The following is a 24,801-nucleotide window of genomic DNA, read 5'->3' on the forward strand; positions in this document are numbered from 1 at the left end:
GTTTAACAGGTCCTACCCAAAGTGTCCCACACAGGGAAACAATAGGATGCTGGGACTGGAGCAGGGTGGGGAACCTCTGGCCTGCAGGCCAAATTTGGCATGCCAAGGGTCCTGATTTGGCCTGTGAAACATGGGTGTAGCCAAGGGGAGCGGGCACGGAGGGCAGCTGCCCCCCTAAATCAATAAAAAGCAATACAAATCTGCGGTTATGCCCCCCTAACAAAAGCCTGCCCCCCCCAACAAAAATTCTGGCTACACCCATGCTGTGAGACTGTTTTCCTTAGACTTCACCCACCTGTCCCACATTCAACCTGATATGTGACATCCAGGCAGGACATGTGGGGCAGGGACAGACATGGCTGGATCAGCTGCGCCACTGAGCTTCCCTTGCGGAATTCTTTTGCAGAAAGGAATGACTGAAATCCCTGCCCATCACCACTTGGGAAGTGAGTTCAACCCTGTAGCATTGGCTACAGCTTCCCTTGGGAGAACTCAAGCACACAGCTGGCCTGCGGAAAGCAGCTTTGTCAGCCCTGTGCTTGGTGTTTTGCTGAACAGTCTCTTGTGCTGGGGTTCCCAGGCGCTCAGCAAGCTGGCTACCAGGTGCTTGGGAAGTGCTGTAAGAGGACTTTGACAGGTGGGCCAGACAACACACCTGCCCATCATCTGACATCATGATGTCAGGTGATTGTCCTGCCCACATGTTGAAAGTTGGTCAAAGGCAAAAAAAATTCAATAGGCTTAAAAATTAAAGTTTTAAAATATTTATTTATACAACTTATATCCCACTCCTAATCACAATTTACAATACAAAACACATCCATCCATACAAAATACAATTAAAAGCTCACCATCTATCTATCAAATATTATAATCAATATGGCCGCAAGATGCACTTTAACCGTGCAACCATATGCATAAGAAACATAAAGTGAAGTGGCTGGCAAGTAACCAGTTAGCCCATTCCAAAAGAAGTGATTTATGAGACAAATTCCAAATAATCTGCACTCTCCACCTCATTTTTCCACCATGTTTCCTTTTTCCAAGATCAGATACTGAACTCCTGACAATTTATTTGCCTCATTACAGTTTCATTCTCCAGCTATTTTTGCTATTTGCATTTTTTAGTATTGAAACTTTGGGGCTTTTCTATTACAATATGCATTTTGATTCTTACTTGTGTATATTATGTTTTTAATTGATTTTGTTAGTTCTAATGGTTTACTCTTTGCTTTTGGGTGCTTGTGGAATAACCCTTCTGATTTTATATGATGAAACATTTAATATAATTTCTTTCAGAATTATTTTACATCTCCATAGATTTTCTTAGTGTAAAGCAGTCTGCATGCAAGTTGAAGTTGTGGTTTATTATTTGAGTTAAAGCTTCACTTTAAACTGATGAAATCAGGAACTCTGCTTAACTGTGGAATAGCAATGACTGCTCCCAGGTACTCACTGTGTATTTCAATGACCTTCTCAATGGAATGTACTGCATTAGCATTTGCTCTCTGCTGTAATACCTTTTCAGGAATAGGATCAAGCTGAAATGATTAAAAAAGTGCACTTTAGATTAATTGAATTTTAAAAAATAAGTATTATTTCAACCGTTGTTATAGAATTCTACATAACCAAGTTATGCTTACTGTCTGGCTGTTAACACTACTGACTATTCACCACTTCCTACAAGGATAAAATGCGGCTCTTCCCTTCCTAGTTTCTTTCTGAAAGCAGGACACAACTTTCGAGGGTGGCACTGCCCTGCCCTTTGCTGCCTCACTATAATCTATAATTGCTGCTTCTTTCCCATTCCCTCCAAAAATGCTGCTGCCTCTAACCCATTACAGAAAAGAACTCTGAAATAAAAGATGTTCTAATTATCTGTTTGTTTGTTTGTTTTTAAATGCAGTTCTGTGGCCACCTTCAGCAATCTAGTAGTGGTGGCTTCTCACATTTATATTTGGCAACGTGAAGCAGCCTTTCACTTGGCACTTCCAATGTGTTAATATTCTTTGAAATTTTCCAATCGGGACCTTATTTTGACAGTCTTCTATCACAAATGAATGAACCTGACCATATTCTCTCATATAGCTGCCGTACACTCCAATAGGGAAAAGAGCAAAGAACTGGAGCCGGACATGGGTGCAGCCAAGGAGGGGCAGGAGGGCAGCTGCCCCCCTAGATCCACAAACATTATGGGAAAGCATTGAAAGTACTTAATTATTTGAGGTTCTGCCCTCCCAGCAGAAGCCTCTCCCACCCCTCCCGGCAGAAGCTATGCTATCTGAACTTTCATTTGTTAAAAAAAGCTGAATACCTTTTGTGGCTCCCCTAAAAAAAAAGCTCAGCCGCCCCACCCCAACAAAAATCCTGGCTACACCCATGCAGCAGGAAATAGTAATAAGGGGCCAGTAAAAGAACAGGAAAATTTCTGGGCAACTCCAGTGTCTAAACGTATTTCTCAACTGCAGAAATCAACAAGATTTTCCAGACTTCTCATTATCAAGATTTTAATAGTGACTTGAGGATTTTAGCATGATTGATTATTGTTCTTATACAGAAAATATTGCCCAATACATAACAATACAAAACTGATAGGTTTCAAACTGAGATTATAATATAATCACTGGTGCTACTACTGATGGTATATCACAGTATGTGTGTAAAAATGAATAAAAAATAAATAACAACTTTGCTTTGGTATTTTTTCTACCTCAATTCCTAGCAAAGCAGAAACGCACGCTTCAGACGCATCACAAATGGCTGTTAGGTCATGGCCTCCTTCAAGAGCTAAAATGATTCGTCCTCCAGCAAGACCCATGAGCTGTTTTGTCAGGTACCCAAAGCCTGAGATGCAAGAAATGCAAGAAAGGGCAACAATTAACAGATTTAATTTATTCTATAAAGTTGGAAACATTATAAAAATGAATAAAATTACTTATAAAGGTATTTGGTAGAACCAAACTTATTTAATCACATTGCATTGCATTCAACTAAGTTGTCATGTGTGCCCAAGGACTTATGCAATGGAACACGGCCCCCCATGCTCTCCCCACCCCGACTCTAAATCTGTTCCAGAGGGTTGGGGAAAACTGCCAAAACAGATGGGGGGGGAGGGAGGGAGGGAAACCTCCACTGCACAAGCATAAGTCCATGTGCAAATGGGGCAACTTTGTTGGTTTGCTGCATTTGCAAAACCAAAGGGACCTCTCCAGGGTGCAAGCTTGGGCAGCATGTCCAAGGCCTCCCGTCCCAGTCTCACGGATGTGTTGCAAAGCAAAGCAAAATACTTGACACCAGCTTGGCTACCGGAGTTGCCAGAAGGAGACATACAAGATGCCATCCAAACATTCTAGGGACTCCACTCCAGAACTGTGTAGGGTTTACTCCTTAGCCTTTTCTTCTCCTGAAGATATCCCACAAGGTACAGATTTTTCTTCAGGGTTTACTCCAGAAGTCTTCCTCACAAGACAGGTCCCTAACTCACCGTGGGTTTAAGACCCACTGGCTACTCTTCACCTGGTTTAGTCAACTAGTCAAAGCCATTATCTGGGCTATGGCCACCGTCACAAGCTGACGGCTTCTAGGAGCCACAGATGAGAGCCGAGTGCAGGGTGAGGACCAAAGTAGGACAAACCACCCAGAAGGAGTGTTCCCCACCAGAGATCCCTTTGTTGGCTGCAACCCATTATTTGTTAACGTGTTTTGTGATTCAACCAAAACTTTTTACACCTCCAAAGAACTTATGGTTTGCACACTCAGCCTTATGGTTTGCACATTCACCACAAGCAGGGCTTTTCCCCCACTGGAACTCACCGGAACTGCATCTGGCACCTCTCAGCTGGGGCGGGGGGGAGAGAGAGAGAGAGAGAGAGAGACAAGAGAGACCTGACCAGCCTCAGCAAAACCCCGCTGGCACTTCCGGCTCCTGAAGGCGATATCCTCTAGGAGCTCCAGAGAGGGGCAGGCAAGATGGAGGTGCGGGACAGCTTTGCTGAGGCTCTTCTGCAAACTGACATGCAGAAAAGCCACACCTCAGCTGAACAAGCCCCCATGCTGCTCTGGCTCACAGGCAGGCAGGCAAGCCATCACTTTCTCCTGGGAGGAAGAGGAAGTCCCACCCCCACCCTCCATGCGTAGGTGGCTGAGGTAGCCCCACAAGTGAAGCCTGACAGAAGTTGCCTCTGGCTTGTGAGGAGACACCGCCACCCAAAAATATATCCTCTTTGGGCTCTGGGGTGGGTCTTCTGAGGGAGATACATTCTGGCACCTTTTGGTCTGTAACAGGCATAGGCAAACTCTGGCCCTCCAGATGTTTGGGACTACAATTTCCACCATCCCTAGCTAACAGGACCAGTGGCCAGGGATGATGGGCATTGTAGTCCCAAACATCTGGAGGGCTGGAGTTTGCCTATGCCTGGTCTAGAAAAAGGCACCGACTCCATATCTATCTACCTTTTTAGATAGGTCTTTGGGTTTAATGCTGTTTTTACTGCATTTTGTTGCTAATTTCATTTTACTGTTTTTAATTATGCTATTTTGAGGTCTTTATTTTATATTGCATTTGTAAGCTACTGCCAGCTATTGAAGAGGTGGGATAATAACGTTTAGATAAATAGAAGAAGGAATCTGAATTCTATGTATAACAGGGAAGTGTGTTTTTGCATTGTTTGTGATTGGAAAGAATTATATTATAGTGCCTATAAAAAAACCCTCCCCAAACTAACAAGTGTAGGAAGAGTCTAGGTACAGTGAGTTATTATTAAACAGACAACTCAAATAGATAACAGGGTAAATTTGCAAAGAAAATGAGATCACTGAAATTTAAGCCTGTGGGACTTACATTTTGCTGACAGATTATATCCTCCGAGTGGTGCAGGATGACCTTCCACTGCATCAAAACCAGATGATACCAGCACAACATCTGGAGCAAACTCATTAGCAATAGGCATTACTACTGTTCTGTAACAAAAAAAGGAACAATAGAAAGCACATTACTATGCCTTGCTCTTGAATGGACAGCTACAATGAGACAGAATCTTGTTCAATGGTGCTTTTTAGCACAAAATATAGAACAAAATATGGAAGAAAGGACTAGAAAGGGAACCAGACAGTGTACAAGGGCATTTCTTGAGTTGTTTGGGCCACAGTGTAAAAGGTAGCTTGTTCGTCAGATTTGTGAGCAGTTGCAAAGAAAATGATATAGTTCCATCACATTTCTTTAGGTTGTGGCTAATGATGGTAATCCAAATCACCAGGTGAGTGCCTGAGTCCCACTGATTTTGTGGGTTTTAAGAACTTAACTGCATGGTTAAATCTCTGTGATTTCAATCTTGATATAGTAACATAAAGGGGGGGATAATTAATGCATGTTTCATTCACACAAATCTGAATAGACTGAAGGACAAGCATCTCAAATTGTGATACACTTTAAGAAAAGCACTGTTGTATCAAATAACAAATGTTACAAAGAATCTGCAGCTTCAAATACCGTATTTTTCGCCCCATAGGACACACTTTTCCCCCTCCAAAAATGAAGGGGAAATGTGTGTGCGTCCTGTGAGGCGAATGCAGGCTTTCGCTGAAGCCTGGAGAGCGAGAGGGGTTGGTGCGCACCAACCCCTCTCGCTCTCCAGGCTTCGCGCAGATCTCCGCAAGCCGTGGGAGCCCGCGCCAGGCTCCCGCAGCTTGCGGAGAGTTGCCTGCATGCTGAAGGCTGGGCGCGCTGAGCTCAGCGCACCCAGGCTTCGCGCACTTCTCCGCAAGGCGCAGGAGCCCTGCGCTGGGCTCCCACGGCTAGCGGAGAGTTGCCTGTTCTGGGGGCTGGGGTCGGGGGAAGCTTGGGCTTCCCCAGCCCCGCGCCTGGGGGGGAAAAAAATAATTTCCCCCCCTTTATTTCCCCCCCAAAAAACTAGGTGCGCCTTATGGGACGGTGTGTCCTATAGGGCGAAAAATACGGTAGATATTTTAACTTTTGGTCCTGATAGACAGCTTGTATCAAGAATGGGACGCTGCTTCTCAGTCTGCCTGTGGCTTTTGATACCACTAACTAAGATAGACCACTTCTGTAGAATGGGTATTGGGGGCACTGTTTTACAGGGCTCCAGTCCTGCCTGCAGGGCCATGTTCCGAGAATGCCTCACAGTCCTTGTGCTATGGTGTGCTACTAGGCACAATCCTGTTGCCAATGAATGCCACTGGGATGGTGATTAGGAGTTTTGAGGCAAAGTATCATTAGTATAGGGACGCAGGTGGCGCTGTGGGTTAAACCACAGAGCCTAGGACTTGCTGATCAGAAGGTTGGCGGTTCGAATCCCCGCAATGACGGGGTGAGCTCCCGTTGCTCGGTCCCTGCTCCTGCCAACCTAGCAGCTCAAAAGCACATCAAAGTGCAAGTAGATAAATAGGTACCGCTCCAGCAGGAAGGTAAACGGTGTTTCTGTGCGCTGCTCTGGTTCGCCAAAAGTGGCTTAGTCATGCTGGCCACATGACCCAGAAGCTGTACGCCGGCTCCCTCGGCCAATAAAGCTAGATGAGCGCCGCAACCCCAGAGTCGGCCATGACTGGACCTAATGGTCAGGGGTCCTTTTACCTTTTACTTTATCATTAGTATGCTAGAACATTTCTGGATACAGTTGTGGAATTGATGGGGGCTAATAAACTGAGCTTGAACCCTAGGGAGACAGACGCAGTGTGGATGAGGGGTTCCTGTATCGAGAAGAGTCCTGATTGGACTACTCTCCCTCTGAAATAACAAGTTCCTTGTTGGGAGTGCTCCTGAATCCATCTTTGTCACTTGAGGCTCAGCAGCTGGACTGCCTTGGACCAGCTACAGCTGGTGCACTAACTACAGCTGTTCTTGAACAAGGATAGTTTGCCTATGGTGGAGGATTATTATCAACATCACTGACTTAGTCATAGCCTTCTAAACAACCATCTCAAGGTGATGTACACTAAATAAAATTAAGAACATTTAAAAACACAAAAACAGCAAATGTATTTAAAACAAAACTAAAACCATACAAAGTAGATTATTGTGGTGAAGACCCATTTATTCAGGCTGTCAGAACAAAAATGTCAATTTCCCCCCAGAAAATGCAGATATTAGGCACTTGCCCTATATTGAGAGGAATGCTAGCATTCCTGTAGTGTCCAGCTTTATGATGAATTTTTATGGTGCTTAATTTTTATAGGATTTATTTTTATAGTTTCGAATTCTATGTACACCATTTAGAGACATCAATGATTAAGTGGTTGGAGGACGGATGGTGGTTAACGAATTGAGGCTGAATCCTGACAAGACAGAAGTACTGTTCTTGGGGAACAGGGGGTGGGCGGGTGTAGAGGACTCCCTGGTCCTAAATGGGGTAACTGTACCCCTGAAGGAGCAGCTGTGCAGCCTGAGAGTCATTTTGGGCTCACAGCTGTCCATGGAGGCACAGGTCAATTTTGTGTCCAGGGCAGCTGTCTACCAGCTCCATCTGGTACACAGGCTGAGAGCCTACCTGCCTGCAGACTGTCTCGCCAGAGTGGTGCATGCTCTGGTTATCTCCCGCTTGGACTACTGCAATGCGCTCTACGTGGGGCTACCTTTGAAGGTGACCCGGAAACTACAACTAATCCAGAATGCGGCAGCTGGACTGGTGACTGGGGGCGGCCGCCGAGACTACATAACACTGGTCTTGAAAGACCTACATAGGCTCCCAGTACGTTTCAGAGCACAATTCAAAGTGTTGGTGCTGACCTTTAAAGCCCTAAACAGCCTCGCCCAAGTATAGGCATGTTGATGAATTCCAATGTTGATGAATTCTTAAGTTTTATTGTTTTTGACTGTTCCTCATAAACTGGCAAATGTGAGTAGATGCTGGGTTCCTTACATTTTAGCAGCTAATAGCTTTATCTCTAACATGTTTTTTTAATTTAAAGAAGTAAATTCAATTTGCAACTATTCTTTGAATAAGTTGAACTTTTTATATAACAAACATGATAATTTTATGGCAAACCAAGTTATATATGATTTGATTTGTACTGTTTTGGCTTGCACTCAAAGTCATATTTAAAAACTGGGACAGGAATATTCAAAAATAGTCAAGAAAAGCAAATTAACTTGATGGACTAGCTGCAACACTGTGTTATTGAATACATGATTCTGGATTACATTCTAGTGGGTGAAGAAGACAATTCACCTGTCTCAGGGGCCTGTAAAAAGGAGACAATCTTGCTGCCCAGAAACAATGGGTACAGTGGTAGAGAGTGAAATTCTCACACTGACACCAACTCACCCATTAATATTTCAGCCAAAGGCCTCTAGTTTCATAGCAGTGTCTGGTTTCATTAGAATATATAGTAATTCCACTGACATTCTGCAGCTGAAGAGAATATTTTCTTTCTTATATTTTTCACAGACGGCAGCTACCTTTTCATGAACAAAGTATACTAGGAGTTAAAGAGAAGGCATGTGTATCTTTGCCTAGCTCAAAAGGATCTCCACTGATTCATCTGAAGACTTCAAAGCATCTGAATTTTGCATTTGGACTGGTTTGAATTACAGCTCAGTTCTGCATTCTGAGTTTCTAAGTTCATAGTGAAACTGCCTGTAGCTTCTGGATTTCATTAGGGCTAATTTTCTTATCTTTTCTTCAACTTTTGGTTTGATCCCTTGGAAATGCAACGTGGCATTCAATGGGCCAGAGTAACAAGGTGCTGCCTTTAAGGCATGCATTGCCTCATAAGATTGGGGGGGGGGGGAGAATACAGCCCATTCCCTTCACTTTTCTGCCTCTCTGGGGACTATGAATTGTAAACTTCAAAGAACCCTTTTACATTAAAATGAATATAAGTGAATCAGGAAAAGGTTTTTCAAAGCAGCTGGTTATGAACCTGAAAGGCCACTTGACAATCTATTATCATGGGGCAGAGGGACTTGGCACAAGATTAAACAGGTTTCCAACATAACTTCCAGGCTGAAGGTGTGTGCACATAGGCATGGACTGCTGGAATTGTTTTCTATGGATGTGGTGTGCAATCCTACGTTTTTCAAGCAGGCACAGGTTTGTGCCCCACAGGGAGTGGGGGATGACAGCTTGGCCAGTGGTGATCTAGCCCACCTGGCTGACATTCCAGGCTGGGCAGTGGGTGCCCAGACTGTGTGGCCTTCTTCAAGGCTGGCTTCATGCCGTGGTGCAAGAGTCAAGGCTAGGCAACACAGATAAGAAGGCAACCGTTCACTCTGGTTTGCCTATGGCCCATTTAAGAGGACTGAAGCTGGTCCTCTTCTCAGGGAATATTTGCATTCAAATACTTAGAATTGCAGTAGAATTGGAAATGTGAGAGGCCCTGGCAACAGTAAAGAGCAGCAGGGAGAACAAAAGGTGTATTGTTATCATCACGTGGAAGTGGGGAGCACTCTAGCATACAAATACCTCTTAGATCTTTACCCCCCCTCCCATTTTACATATCTGTCACCTCTCACCTCCTTCACCCCCATCCACCTCCATTCCAGTACCACTGTCATCTGGGGCATCAACACTTGCCTTAACCCAGCTGCTCTTTCAGCTGGGAAGAGAGAGAGATGCAGTGGCAAGTTCTGTCTGCCACAAAGCAGAAGCAGAAGCTACAAGCCCAGGAGAAAAAATGTATTTTAAAACCTCTCTGTAAATCCACTTTTCAAAAGAAGCTCAATCCAGGTGGTTCAGGGGGCAGCAGTGAGTGGGCGCACTCCCTATTCATCACCTGAAGTGGAAGCTGTAGCCAAGTGAGGAGGAAAAGCTGGGAACTGGATGGGAATGCAGTGTTTCCATACTTATGCTTTATATAGCAATGCTGACACCTAGTTATCTGTATTCAATATGGCACAAGATCCAAATATTTTGAAACCACTGGATGCATCTAGCTGAGAGACCAGTAGCTAGTTGCATCCAGCAAGTGCCCTGGTCCAAACTCAGGGCTGTCCTGGTTTTTCCAGCTGAAGTGGATGGCCAGTCACAGAGCAACAGTGTCTGCCCTTCAGCAGCGACACCTCTATCCAAGAGGGTACTTAAGTTCTTCACCTTCACCAATAGTAAAATCCACAGGAAGGCTTTTATGAATAACTCATTCCTTAACTAGGGTAAGGTGAAGCTCTAGAGGTATTCAAAGAGACCAGAAAAGGTAGAGATTGCCCAAAGGATACTGGCAATGCATTGGGTTCTTTTGTGGCAAGGAGCAGTGGCAGTATCATTCAATACACGAGCATCACAGACTTCTGTACTGAACATTTTTGAGAAGACAGTGGTCACCTGTTGTGGACAATAAAATCTGGTCTCAGGAACAGACTGGAACTATTAGTGCAATTGATCAAGCTCTTAAAGAAAGGCCTCAGCTCAGAGGCAGAGCACCTGGGTTTGCATGTAGAAGGTCCCAGGGCTGGGACAGAACTCAAAACTCAAAGCTGAACTAGATGACCCAATGGCCTGACCCAGCAGAAGACAACTTCCTATGTACTGCTTGTATTCTGTGGTGCTTTGCCGTAAGCAGGAACTAAGCTTTTAGGTATAGCAGGCTTGAGTACCCCACAGTAATGCTTTGTGGGGGATCACCATAAAAGAAAGGGAACAGATGAGAGTTATTCAAAATAATTGTAAAGCTTTTCATATAAGTTTTAGCAAAATACAGTGGTACCTCGGATGTCGAATGGAATCCGTTCCGGAAGTCCATTTGACTTCCAAAACCAAAGTGAAGCTTCCAATTGACTGCAGGAAGCTCCTGCCGCCAATCAGAAGCTGCAGAAGTCACGTCAGACATTCGGGTTCCAAAGAACGTTCACAAACCGGAACATTCACTTCCAGGTTTGCAGCGTACGGGAGCCAGAACATTCAATTCACAAGGCGTTTGGGATCCAAGGTACGACTGTAAAACAAAACCTGGGAACAATAAAAGTTGGCAAGTCTACCTACTGGTAAATGCCACAATTGTTATAAAAAAAGTTTTACTTCTTGTAAAAGCTTGCATCTCATGCAAACTGCAAAACAACTACAGGCATCAGTAAATAAAAAGTGCTTAATTAGAAGACAACAGAGCATGACCTAGAAATGTGCAGGACATGCCCCTTTTCACTTTGTTTTCCAAATAAGTGCCCCATCAAATGGAAAGAGGTTTAAAGCTGGTTAGAAAGCCAAACAAGGACTGGGGAGATGCAAGTTCATATCTCTTGTCTGGAGATCCTTGGAGAAAATGCAGAATAAAAATGCAATCTTTTAATAATGTGTCCCTGTGTACAGAGGGATATTGCTAGCTTAAAATATATTTTTTTTCAAGTGACAATAATCTAAACAAAACTCACTGTGTAAGTGATCCATAACAGTTTGCTGTGAAGACATGTACTCGACCACTGGTCTTTACAACTGTTTGTTGCTGAAGGGAAAGTAATGGCAGTACCTTGATTTAGTGTTGCACACTTCTTCATTTAACATATGTGACTCGAGATGAGCATGACAACCACAGCCATCTGACAGGGAAGCATAGATCTGCAATGCTCATATGATGCTATAAATCAGAGGTAGGGAATGTACTCACTCCTCTGGTATTATCTATACCTATACATCATGGAAAGTACTTTCCTAAAACTCTCCCCATATCAGGCAATAAGTTCACTATGTAGCACAATAGTACACAGGAGGATGAGCTTAACTGCAATCTTTGCCCATTTAGCATGATGTGCTCACATCTAGGTAAACTGGAGTAGCACTTAAACGATGTACGGAGCACAGATGTATAGCAAAATTCTATGTATCTCAAGTGAACCTATACATTATGACCCTCCATTTTAAAAACAAAAGACACCTGAATAGTGCAAGCTACTTAGCTCATGGATACTTGAAAGCTCTTACTTTAGAGACCTTAGTTAAAACTTCAGTGAAAGAATTAGGTATTCCAGACTGTGCTGTGTATTGTGATTTCCTTTGACGAGATTTGAAAGCATATACATAGAATTATGATACCGAGAACTGTGATTCCATCAATATCTTCTTCCAATCTGGTTATAAACGCTTTGATCAAGCAATGCTCTACTTACTTGAGTTCACTGAAACAGCAGAATAAGACCAAAGTAGCCCATCAGAGGTGATGGAATAACAAGTAAAGAATACATACGCATTGTGGAACCAAATTTAGATAGGTATTAACAAATTACTTAAATATGGATGAAATTGCAATTAGTTCTGTCCTGGCAGGGGACATTCTTTCTATTCTGCTTCCCTACCTTCTTGGTTACTACTCTTGGTTGTGTTTAATTAAGTCTTTCTCAGAGTAGACCCACTGAAATTAATGAACCTAAGTTAATCATGCACATTAACTTCAATGGGTCTCATATGAGGAGGACTAGCATGGAATACCACCCTCTGTCTCCTGTTCTTCTAACAATAACATAGAAATTTGCTTTGCTTGTAAATCCAGATCAACTGAAATCAATTTTTATTATTAGCACTATTAAAGCAGACCAACACGCAGCAACTAGCCTGGAATGGCCAATGACCTGAGGTTGTTTCATAAACCATGGCTTATGAAGTCTTGAATGATCATCTGAACTGGGTCACAACTTTGGGAAATTGTGTCATAAAATGGCAAAATGTACAAAATGGCTTTTCTATACAAAGTTATGCACAATGGCAATTTCACTGTGTTTCATGTTTGAGAGAGAATCCTATTCATTATTATAACATGAATGCATGCATGAGGGTTATCAATATTGTGCTGGTGAACAGTGTCCATGTGCCAGTCTTTCCGCATTGCATCAGCGGAAGGGAAGTAATAGTGCCACTGTATTCTGCTCTGGAAGTAATAGTGCCACTGTATTCTGCTCTGGAAGTAATAGTGCCACTGTATTCTGCTCTGGAAGTAATAGTGCCACTGTATTCTGCTCTGGAAGTAATAGTGCCACTGTATTCTGCTCTGGAAGTAATAGTGCCACTGTATTCTCCTCGGTCAGACCTCACCTGGAGTACTGTGTCCAGTTCTAGGCACCACAGTTCAAGAAGGACACGGACAAACTGGAACGTGTCCAGAGGAGGGCAACCAAAATGGTCAAAGGCCTGGAAACGATGCCTTATGAAGAATGGCTAAGGGAGCTGGGCATGTTTAGCCTGGAGAAGAGGAGGTTAAGGGGTGATATGATAGCCATGTTCAAATATATAAAAGGATGTCACATAGAGGAGGGAGAAAGGTTGTTTTCTGCTGCTCCAGAGAAGCGGACACGGAGCAATGGATCCAAACTACAAGAAAGAAGATTCCACCTAAACATTAGGAAGAACTTCCTGACAGTAAGAGCTGTTTGACAGTGGAATTTGCTGCCAAGGAGTGTGGTGGAGTCTCCTTCTTTGGAGGTCTTTAAGCAGAGGCTTGACAACCATATGTCAGGAGTGCTCTGATGGTGTTTCCTGCTTGGCAGGGGGTTGGACTCGATGGCCCTTGTGGTCTCTTCCAACTCTTCTATGATTCTATGATTCTATTCTATGATTCAGCACCTTGCCACTTGCAGTCAGCTTCAATTCATTGGTCTCAGAACAGCAAGGTACTCAACACACACAGAAAGAGAGGGGTGTGGGTGGGTGGGTGGGTGGGTGTGGGTGTGTGTGTACACAAACACACATACAACAACTCAAAGGGCACATTTAGGGAGAAATATAGGCAGGAAAAGCAGAGAGGATTACCTGAAAGCCGTCAAGTATTCTGTATCTCCCATGGGTGGATCAAGACCACCAGTAAATGCCATGTTAACATTGAAACCGGCACCTGGTCCGATGCCAACCTAAGAAAGGAGTGGAGAGGAAAAGAAAGCAGCAGGTTACACCTCTGGCAAATATTGCCATGCATGGGGGGCTGCCCATATCACCTCAGCAATATCTCCAATAATTTTATGTTGCTCCTACAATTCAAAGTGTGGTAACACAACAGTTGTTTTTGAGAAGGTATTCTATTTTGCTTAAAAATCCACCGCTTCCTGCGCCATCAGATCAGTGAGTGGGATGAAAGGCAGCCTTAATCCTTAGTTAGCATCTAAAAGAGAAACATATGCTCATGCTCGTAACTTTAAAATAGTTATTACATTTTTTAAAAAAAAACACCACCCAATTGTTTAAAGTTCCAGTCATATTTTAAAGCAGTTCACCCAGAATTGCTGGGGACTCTGGATTTGGTACACTGAAGTAGCTTCTTAACTGCCGCAAATATTGTAAATGCAGAATCAGCTTCTTTTCCAAAAATGATTCCTGGAGTTCTGATATCCAAGTGCACACATTTTCCTTACTGGATTCAGTGAGCTCAGGATCATCACTGCTGCTTTGGGCCAGAAGCCACTGGCTGTGATTATTTGCAATAACAAAATACTCTCTTATAATCAACAATATAGCACATAAAAAGGAGCATATATCAGAGGAAACCATGCCTCCTGGTCTCCAGATAAAAATATAAAGAATGTATCATCAGAGTTGTCATTCTTAAGTGAACGTGGGAGAGCTGGGCCTGGGAGCAGGTTTTTTCTGCCCCGCCCACCCCCATCCCAGTTGCCTGAGTTCCTATGACCTTGGCATGATATGCTCTGTCTAAGGCCTGCCTTTTATCACAAAGGGTCTAATTTTTCTGTTTGCCTATTTGGTACACTGGCTTCCACGGGGCCGCTTTTTCATGTTTTTTCATTGCTATTCTGCGGCTTGCCATCCATATCAGTGGGTGTATCGGGGTGGGGATGTTTGTTTGTTCCTTCCCTCAATCTCTCTTCCCTAGTCCTTTCTATTCTGGGCACGTGTGCAAGTATTTCTGCATCTATACAACTTAAAAACAAACAAACCCAAAAGTGTGCAAAAGCAATTATTATAAAATTTCATTCTCATGTTTCAGTTACAGTGGTACCTCGGGTTAAGTACTTAATTTGTTCCGGAGGTCCGTTCTTAACCTGAAACTGTTCTTAACCTGAAGCACCACTTCAGCTAATGGGGCCTCCTGCTGCTACTGTGCCGCTGCAGCCCGATTTCTGTTCTCATCCTGAAGCAAAGTTCTTAACCTGAAGCACTATTTCTGGGTTAGTAGAGTCTGTAACCTGAAGTGTATGTAACCTGAAGCGTATGTAACCTGAGGTACCACTGTATTTAGGTTGACTGAACTTGGTTGCCCAGAGCTAACAAAAATACAGTAGTGCACTGTGAAGGGTAAGGAATGGCGTCAGCGAGACAGAGGCCCAGTGTGCACATAATGCATGGGTTCCTGGAGAGATGAAAACTGCTGCACTCTTTCGGTGGTCCTGCTGCCATCATGCTACCTATGCCTATGGCTTAACCTGGGCCTGTGGTTTGTCTGTTCAGACACAACATTAAGCTTAGCCCTGAGTATCCCAGCAGCAGCAGCAAGACCAGAGGGGGGTCATTGTGGAAATTAGTGAAATACCTTCTACCTTAGAACGTGAGACAGTATGAATTTCCAAATATGCACAGGATTTTTGCAGGCTGGTGGATGGGGGAATGAGTTCCACTTCATGTTATAAAAGCATGCAGGTTCCTAATTCCCACGTCTGTTCATGCAGCACACACACAAGCAGTCTCAACCATTATCAGGTACACACTGTCATGGACAAATGTTGCATACCAGCTGGGCAATCAAAGGTATATAGACAACAGTGATTCACACTACTATAACTGCTGGAAAAGATACTGCTCCAGCCAAACAAACCATTACTCATCACATCAGTGATCTTTCAGTTCATGTTACATTTCTTAATGCAAGCATGGGCCCAAAGATTGTCAGGACTTCTTGCGTGTAAGAAAAAAGTAAACTGTGTACCAATTCTCATTGTTCTGCACATGTACAGTCTACTCTGCTGAAGCCTCAAATGGTCAGTCATGAACCTTTCATATTCTGCCAAAAGAGCATTCATATTTTACCCTGACCACGCATTCTTATGGTCGCCTTCCCATACCTCCCTTTGTCAACTTACACTATAGGAGTGGGGGTTGGGCAAATTTCTGCAAAACTTTAATTTTTTTTCCTACCTAGATAGAATATACAATTGACCATGGTTATGTAAGAGTCAATGTTTTACTTTTCTTTAGTACATAATTTATTTGACCACTAGGATATTACAGGGCAACCTCTTACTTCCACTTCTTAAATAATGCAATGAGTAACAGATCTTCCCAATTCCAGAGGTGTATAACTATCAAAGAACTCCATGCTTTTCGTAACCATCACTAGTAGCTCCATTCACAGCTTTTATCAGCAAATGGCCAAAGACAGGACAGGGCAAGAAAGGCTGCTCCCTCCTGTAAGTACAAATAACAAAACCTTGTAGAGAGTGGATTGTGAAATGTTCATAATTCACTTTCATTAGAAACAATGCATAAATCCTATGTGTTGTAAGAATTGTCCTTTTCCAGATCTAAGAACTCAGGTGATGGGTGTCCTCTACTGGTAGAAAAAAGCAAGGCCTTCTGACAAATCAAAGCTAAATAAATATTGATACTAAATGCCAACTATTATTTTTAGGAATGCCAACCAAAGTTCAAAAAAGTGACTCTTGCCTGCCTACCTATATTAGCAATACTTGTCTCTAGTTGTTGTAGTGACTAGAGCAGGCTTCCTCAACCTCGGCACTCCAGATGGTTTTGGCCTACAACTCCCATGATTCCTAGCTAGCAGGACCAGTGGTCAGGGATGCTGGGAATTGTAGTCTCAAAACATCTGGAAGGTGGAGGTTGAGGAAGCCTGGACTAGAGGCTGGGGTAGGAGGTGGGGAGGGAGACCAAATGATATTTGCAAAGACTGAAGACAAGAATCTGAGAGTGCTGCTTGTGTGTAAAGGCTGGGTGCAAGTAGGGAGACGAGCGCACTAGGTTCATGCGCTCATTTCACCAAGACTGACTGCCGCCCTCCTTGACTGATCTGATTACTACAGCTGACTGCCACTCTCCTTGAGTTCAAAGCAGGGAGCCTCCTCTACTCATGGAAGCTGCCTGCATTATTCAGAAACACCGTTCTGAGGGATTCTATATCACATTGGGAGCCTTCACAAGCAGAAGGCTTTGCACCCCGCCTCAAGGACAGAAGCATGCATAGATGTGATGTTTGGTGTGCCTTAACAAGCAAACAACATGTCTGAATAGGGAGGGCATCAACACATTCATATTTGCCACACCCCCATACGAATTGTAGTGAAAGTCCTAATCCATTATTGCTTGAGTGACCTCTAAGATTGCAATACCATCATTATAAACGAATGCTGTAAGAACACATATCAATATTATTATTATTACCTCATCAGGAGCTCCACTGCCCGGGAAGAAGTTTCCATCATCATAGCGATGTAGTGAAATATAAAGAACATTAGGATCATTGTAGAAAGCCTGCTGAGTACCATTTCCATGGTGTACATCCTTCAGGGATAAAGATGATATCATATGAGAAGGTTTATAACATGATAGGCTGTCTACATTAACACTAACTGTAATACAACGTTTCATGTTCATGCTACCAAAGCCCTGCAGGGGGAAGGCTCAGCAAGGCACAATTTCATACCACCAATTTTAGTATGGTTAAATGATTGTGACAATGCTTGTTGGTTGTCACATGAGATGCATACTGCGAAGGGACTCACTTTCAGTCCTATAAATAGAAGATGCAAAAGGTGGACTGGCAAGTAAGCATTTCTGAACATAGAGAACTGCCCTGCAATAATTTCAACTATGTATAGTAACATCATCAAAACTAGTAAGAATTGATTCTTCCAGTGATAAAGGATGTAAAGCCTACACACAAACGTGGGGCCAGGTGAAAGTATGGCCGTGCTACTCCTTGCTTGTGTGAGTACCCTTCAGACAAGGGTCTCTGCATCTCTGAGAGAAGAGTCCAAGAAAACAGATTGGAAATGACTGAAAAACACTGCAAGGGAAATCCAGGGAACACCTGAACTGGGATGCTGGATGTGCTCTGCTAGCATGGCCCTCCACCGCCCTGCCCTGCCCCCTGTGTTTTGACTGCTGTCTCACTTTCTTGTTTAGTGGTGGTGTGGCAGGCAGGATGGGAACAGGGCCATACCCGGCCCTCATATTAATTTACAGCTGAACATGCTGCCTGATAGGATCTACAGAAGCCACCAATCTAATAGTGCCTTATAACAGATAGACAGGAAGGTCCAAACTGCCATGCTGCAAATGTCCTTGATAGAGAACAAATATGAAGTGCCACAGAAATTGCTGCAGCAGCACTTCCTGGGGCAGCAAAACTAGTAGCAAAGCCAATACAATCGCTGCTGGTGGTTTGAGGAATGGCAAGTCTGTGCGCTCTCTCCTTCTATGTAATAAAGAGAAGTTCAACCCATCCACTGCAATCTCCCTCCCTCAAACATCAATCATATGCCACTGGTGTTCCTTAGGATGTAACAACTAGGCAGAAACCAAGGGGATTAGTTTAGTGTGAAGATCTGGGTAAAACGTGCACAATTCTTTACTGGCTGAAAGGGCTCCTCTCTCTCCAACTTTCCTGTGCAGATGTGGATGCAGTGGCAAGCAGGCCTGCCTGCCACTTTTCAGGGTAGTGCCCTTAAGACATGGCACCCTTCAGGTGTAGTTGGACTCCAACTCCTGCCAGCCCCAACCAGCATGGCTTGCGGTCTAGAATGATCAGAGCTGTAGTTCAGCAACCCCTGCCTTTAAAGAGCAGAATATATAGGTTCAAATGACGTCTTAGTGTAAGTCCTCTAAAGGACAGGTGCTTCACAATAGGAACCTATGTGCCAGAAAAGAAAGTATGTGATGTGTGAATGCTTTCTTTGGCCCTGGTTTCCCTAGGGTAACAGACTGCCTTTTAGGGTGCTGTACTGAAATTTTTGGTCCAGTCCTGCTTGTAACAAGCTGAATATCTCCACAACAAAAGCAAAATACAGAGGAGACTTTCAGGTAGATGTTCCCTGGTGGGGCTAGATACCTAACTTGCCTCCAAAGCTTATAATGCTCTGGAAAGAAGGGGGCATCCCCATAATTATTAGCATTTTGCAAATGCTCCAGACATTAAGCCCTGTGCTGACTGAGAGCAAAGTGCTCTTCAACTTGGAATGCACGTTTGGTTGGCCTTGCTCTCCTGTCAACAAAGGAGAAAATCGAGCTCAAACGTTTTGAGGATTCGAACCCACATTTTATTGAGATTTAATGACTGCACTTTTGTGACAGAGTTCTTGCATTTTGTACCTGTATTGGAAAGGGGGTGGGGTGTAAAAAAAAGTGCTGTTTCACTCACCCAATCCACTATAAGTATTTTGTTCACATTCAGTCTTTGCTGGAGAAGCTTGGCTGAAATTGCCACAGAATTAAAATAGCAAAAACCCCTGAAAGATAATAGATTATTATAGACGTATATGTGGAAAGTACACTTGACAACTTCAGCACCAAACACTTTCCAAGGAAAATGACATATGCTGTTGCTTCAAAATGAGGAGATAAAATAAGACACTGAAATGTATATGAAGATGGCAATGCCAACTATTTAATGCACAGACTATTAGTTAGACCTGTGCCAAACACTCTCCATGTTCCATTTTCAGGTTTAAAGCACTGCATTCAGATTGGGGGGGGGGGGGCTTGTTAAAGAAAATACTGGAGGGGGTGTTTAGTACTTTTCTTGTCCCTGCTTGCTGCCATTTTGTTCCCTTGTTGTCCTTCAGAGTGATCACTAGCAACTGGGCGCTACTTAAACACGATGGTGACAGCATTACAGACGTACCCAAAGGAGTTTTATTGCAGAAAACTATTTTTTCCTTGGTGTAAAACTTGCATGATTTTGAAATAGTGCTGACTAGCTTTGGTTTAGCAAACTACAGTAATCCAATTCCAAAAATTTATAAACACACTCAAATAGCTTCAATGTAGATAAGGCCTACATCAAAGAAATCACCCTTGGTCAGATGATGTTATGTAATCTTTCAGGGATTATTGGTAGTGGAACAAAAAGAAAAAGAAAAAACCCCAAACCAAAAAACCATAATCTTCTGACTCCAAATGGATGTCACCTTATAAATCTTGGAAGGGACCCCAAGGGCCATTTAGTCCAAACCCCTGCAATGCAGGAATTTTAACCAAAGCATCCAAGATAGACAGCCATCCAACCTCTGCTTAAAAACCTCCAAGGAAGGAGAGTCCACCACCGTCCGAAGGAGTTCTTACCATCATAAAGTTCTTCTTGATATTTAGTTGGAATCTTCTTTTCAATTTCTCTTTTATTTTATTTATTTACCTCTTTTATTTTATTTTATTTTATTTTATTTTATTTTATTTTATTTTATTTTATTTATTTATTTGAGAGTTTCTATGCCCCACCCTTCCTCCAGATCAGAGCACAGCATGGCTTACAACAATAATATACAGTAAGGTCCTAGAATAGACATCCTGGGGAAAAGTGACAAGTGGGGTGCTGCAGGGTTCTGTCCTGGGCCTGTTGTTGTTCAACATCTTTATAAATGACTTGGATGAAGGAATTGAGGGGATGCTCATTAAATTTGCAGATGATACCAAACTGTGAGGAGTAGCTAATGCCATGGAAGACAGAATTGGGGTCCAAGATGACCTTGACAGATTGGAGAACTAGACCCATTTCAATAAGGATAAATGTAAGGTTCTACACTTCAGCAGGAAAAACCTGCTGCAGAAATATAAGATGGAGGCACCTGGTTTGCCATAACATGTGAAAAGGACCTAGGGGTCTTAGAGCACAAGCTTAACATCAGTCAACAGTGCGATTCAGCCCATTAAAGACTGACAGCTGCCCAATTCTTGGACCTGAGAACCGCGTACCCACAGGACCTCCATCTTGCCAGGAATCAGTTTCAACTTACTGTTCCTCATCCTCTCCACCACTACATCCAAGAACTGGTCCAAGATGTGCAAAGCCTTGCCTGACTCAATTGGTACAATGAAACAGAGCTTGGTGTCATCATCATACAGGTGACACTGCTTTCCAATGGCTTCATATAGATTGTAAATAACACTGGAAACAGAATAGAACCCTGTGGCACCCCAAAACCAAGGGGTCAATCTGGCTTCACCCAATGATACTTTCTAGTAGTGACTCTGAGGTGAAACAAGTCCACTCTATCACGCTGTGGGACAAGGAGTAAGCAGGGACTGCAGGGCCTCTCCATCAGGATTCTAAAAGGTTAGCAACTTCTGACTCCTTTTCTCCTTGAAATATTTCCATTTCAGATGGTCATTACAAGAACTCTGCAACAAAGAAATACAGTAAGGCCGCAACTTACGCGCATTTAATTTGTGCGCATTCAGCTTTACAGGCTCAGCAAAAATTAAATAAAATAAATAAAAAGGAGCGGAAAGGGGGTGGGGTTCTGGGGGAAATGACACTGGCAATCCCACCAGCCACTGAACCCAATGGATTTTGACTATATGTGATTTAACTTTAAGCACAATCCCCAGAATGTAACCCCCATGTAAGTTGCGGGCTTACCATAGTGTCTGAGATACCATTTTTCTCCTCCCTCCCTTTTCTGTCATGTCTTCTAAATTGCAATGTTGGTTGTAAGTCGGTCTAATCAATGACATTTGTAAGCTGCTCTGGGAGCCTTATTTGGCTGAAGAGCTGGATAAAAATACTTTTTAATTATTTAAAGCCTGCCTCTCCTTCAAGCTCTCTGACAATCATAAATGACTTTAGGAGGCAGTTGTAGAAGGTAGGAAAGTCCTCCCGCTTGACCAGTTCTCCCCAGTTTGGAGAGTCTCCCCCTTGCAGATGGCATGGGGTGCTTACTAGGGATGGGCGTCCAAAACCAGTTTGAAGTCTACATTGTGTTATCAGTTTCATAATTTTTGACCTGGCAATATATCATGAGGAGTGGGTGGGTACTATGCAGAAATCACAATGTGGGTAAAACTGTGAAACCAGTTAATGCTTCTCTCAGTTCCTACTGCCCCTGTTAATTCTGCCAGCTCAGCTCTCCCTTGCCTCACACAGGGCACAATGAAGCACAAGAGCAGGTGCTGGCAAAAATCACAATGCAGGAAAAACCATGAAGCCAGCCAATTCCTCTACATGGCTCCATCCATATTTCAGACATCATGGTATATCAATATTTAATGGTGTTTAGCTTGTGATATATTGCAATGTTGAAAACCAGGTATCGCCCAGCCTACCCCAGTAGAGTTGTCTGGGTAAATTCCAATGTACCATTCCACTTGTGAAATGTTTTTGTTGCTAAAGAGAACGCTACAAATTTAATTGGTCCCCCAACACTACCTTCCTTGCTAGTCTACAGAGTTTTCCTAAACCTTTGGAACAGATTTTCAGAAGCTACAGGGAGCTACTGAAGGAAGTAGGAATCAGCAAAAAAAAAAAAAAGCTTTTATTCTTCTATTTAAATGAATGCTCCTGATGTTCTGTTAACAGAATGGTGTTGGGTTTTACCCACTGTGTATGAAAAAGTTGCATGGGAAACATTATGAACTTATGCAAAAGGACAACCATACATGCAAACTGCAAAACAAAAAAACAAGCTCAGTATTGACTTGGAGGTTTTTTCAGGTGAAAAAGACACACCTGAAACTTTCAGCTCTAAGTTCTGTGAAAACACTAGTAAACGTAGCCAAAGCACAAACACATACTCACATGGGTGTGCTTTCTTCAGCATGGTGACCAGGTGGTCGAACTACGGCAAATCCATTCTATCAAAACAAAAATGCCACATAAATTTCAACCATATTTAAATAATTGTAGCTAAGTCGCTATGTAGTTTGTGACATATTCTGCAGGGTTCGCCCCCGCCCCCAGTACGCAGGTACTGGGGGGAAAGGGTAGAAAACCAACCAACCAAAACCAAATTCTTTTACCTTTTAAAATACAGAAAAAATGTTTTAGCTGCTTCTTAAATTTTAGGCATGCTGATGAAATCTGGGACTATTTCAGAAAGGACTACATTTTACATTTGCACAAAATTTATAAAATACAGTCCTCGTGACCAAGTTATTCTCACATCTACAAAGTAATAAGCAAATCATCATTAGCATCGTACTAACCTTTAGCTCCCCTGTAGCCACTTTAAAAACAAGCTCTATAACACAACCAACAGCAAGGCGAGCAGCACTGAAGGAATGGACCTCATTCCAAATTGTATCACTGTCAACCTACATAAAACAGATTCACGTCAGTAAAGCTATTTTTCAAAGTCACAGACTTGTATACTAAATTCTGTGGTTATGTTACTTGTGTAAGCTGCTTAATCGTAATTGTGCTAATCATCAATATCTGATGGCACAATTCTTGCATTTTTGTCAAGTGAGATCAAACAAACCACAATGCTAGGACCTAGAAGTGGATCACAACCTGACTTATGACAGATTGCAACAGTGACATCACCATTCTATCTCTGTTTGCTTGTTGTTGTCTAGAGAGATCCATTAGGGAACTGTTTTAAGATGATGACTACAAGGACACTCCTTAGGCACTGTTTGGTGGGCTGCTACCATCCTAGATGAGACAAAGGGCAGGGCCCAGTTTTCTTTTCTTCACAAGTAAGAGAAATGGCAAATGATCAGGTGCATTAGTTATCCAGCACTTTCTTGGAACTGGAAATAGTGCAGTTCATTCTGTATTTTAGCCCAATCAATGAATGATTTAAATGCCTTATATATTAAAACATACTGTAGTTATCAAATAGCATTACCCCCATCATCATTATTAATAAGCATTATTAGCTACATTCTAGTTGTGTTTTAACTGCACAAATATTCCCATAAAATAGAACAATAAAACCATAAAGTCTCAACATAATAAAACGTCAGCAAATTTCACAGGACATGTTAACAGAACAGCTAACAGACACATTTGTCCACAAAAGGAACAAATGTAAATTTAAAGGTTTAAAAGGTTCTGGCAACAAGGACGGTCATAACTCCAGTGAAAAGGAGTTCCACAACTGGGACACCATAACAGAAAAGGCTCTGTGCTGTGTCACAATGAAGCTGGGCATTTGTCGGTTGTTATTGGGAGGTGTTTTCTGGTCAGAGGCCTTCTGTCTGTGATTTAAACTGATTTTCCCAATTGAAGTATAATTGGAACGGTGTGTGAGATTTTTTACTTGGCTATGTTGTGCTGCTTTAGGAATGCCCCTAATCGTTATAATCTTCTTTCATATGGTGAACCAGAAATTTCTTTTCTAATCTGAACTCTTTACATATCATGAAAAAATGTTTATCTTAAATGAGGCAAGTAAAAGGTATACTAGTTATGTAACAGGAACACCAACGTAGTAGATTAGTAACTCTAAATTTTAACATCCATGCCAACATGACCTTACAAGGGGCCGCTCGAGACGGCTAGAGCGCCGGTGGCAGAGAACTCATTTTGAATTGGATTGAACAGAGCTTAGAGCTCAGCATCGAGCATACCAAGTGGCGATAGCAATGGCAAAGACTTTCTTCACTGCCTCTATTGCATCTGAAGAACAGCAGCAGGAGACTCTTTCAGGTGGTTCGCAATCTAATGGAACCACCTTCAACATCGGGACCTGGTGAGGACCCCAAGATCTCCTGCAATGATTTTGCCAAGTTTTTTGCAGATAAAAGTCACTCAGATTCGGAAAGAGGTAGACTCCACCGTGGGAGCAGGGCCAGGGTGGGAGAGTGCTAGAGTCCCGTCTAGTCAAGTTGCACGGGATCAATTCCAATCTGTTACCTCCAAGGATGCAGACAGGATGCTTGGACCGCCCAGAGTGGCTGGGGAAGCTCAGCCAGATGGGCGGGGTGTAAATAATAAATTATTATTATTATTATTATTATTATTATTATT

The 24,801-nt window shown here is 42.8% G+C and overlaps 1 protein-coding gene across 6 annotated transcripts in view; it reads right to left on the reverse strand.

Moving 5' to 3' along the window:
* HDAC4 (histone deacetylase 4) overlaps nucleotides 1-24,801 on the reverse strand; it is a 115,993-nt gene that overhangs the window by 6,995 nt on the left and 84,197 nt on the right. For all 6 annotated transcript variants that reach the window (XM_081861862.1, XM_081861861.1, XM_081861859.1 and 3 more), the window contains 8 exons: nucleotides 23,031-23,138; nucleotides 22,624-22,679; nucleotides 19,252-19,339; nucleotides 17,274-17,393; nucleotides 13,683-13,780; nucleotides 4,841-4,959; nucleotides 2,711-2,844; nucleotides 1,457-1,541 (listed from right to left, as the gene is read on the reverse strand). In XM_081861862.1, coding sequence (XP_081717988.1) covers nucleotides 1,457-1,541; nucleotides 2,711-2,844; nucleotides 4,841-4,959; nucleotides 13,683-13,780; nucleotides 17,274-17,393; nucleotides 19,252-19,339; nucleotides 22,624-22,679; nucleotides 23,031-23,138 — 808 coding nt within the window. The remainder of the gene's footprint in view (nucleotides 1-1,456; nucleotides 1,542-2,710; nucleotides 2,845-4,840; nucleotides 4,960-13,682; nucleotides 13,781-17,273; nucleotides 17,394-19,251; nucleotides 19,340-22,623; nucleotides 22,680-23,030; nucleotides 23,139-24,801) is intronic.

This window comes from Podarcis erhardii (genome assembly GCF_964252035.2).
Source record: "Podarcis erhardii genome assembly, chromosome: 1".
Lineage (NCBI taxonomy): Eukaryota > Metazoa > Chordata > Lepidosauria > Squamata > Lacertidae > Podarcis > Podarcis erhardii.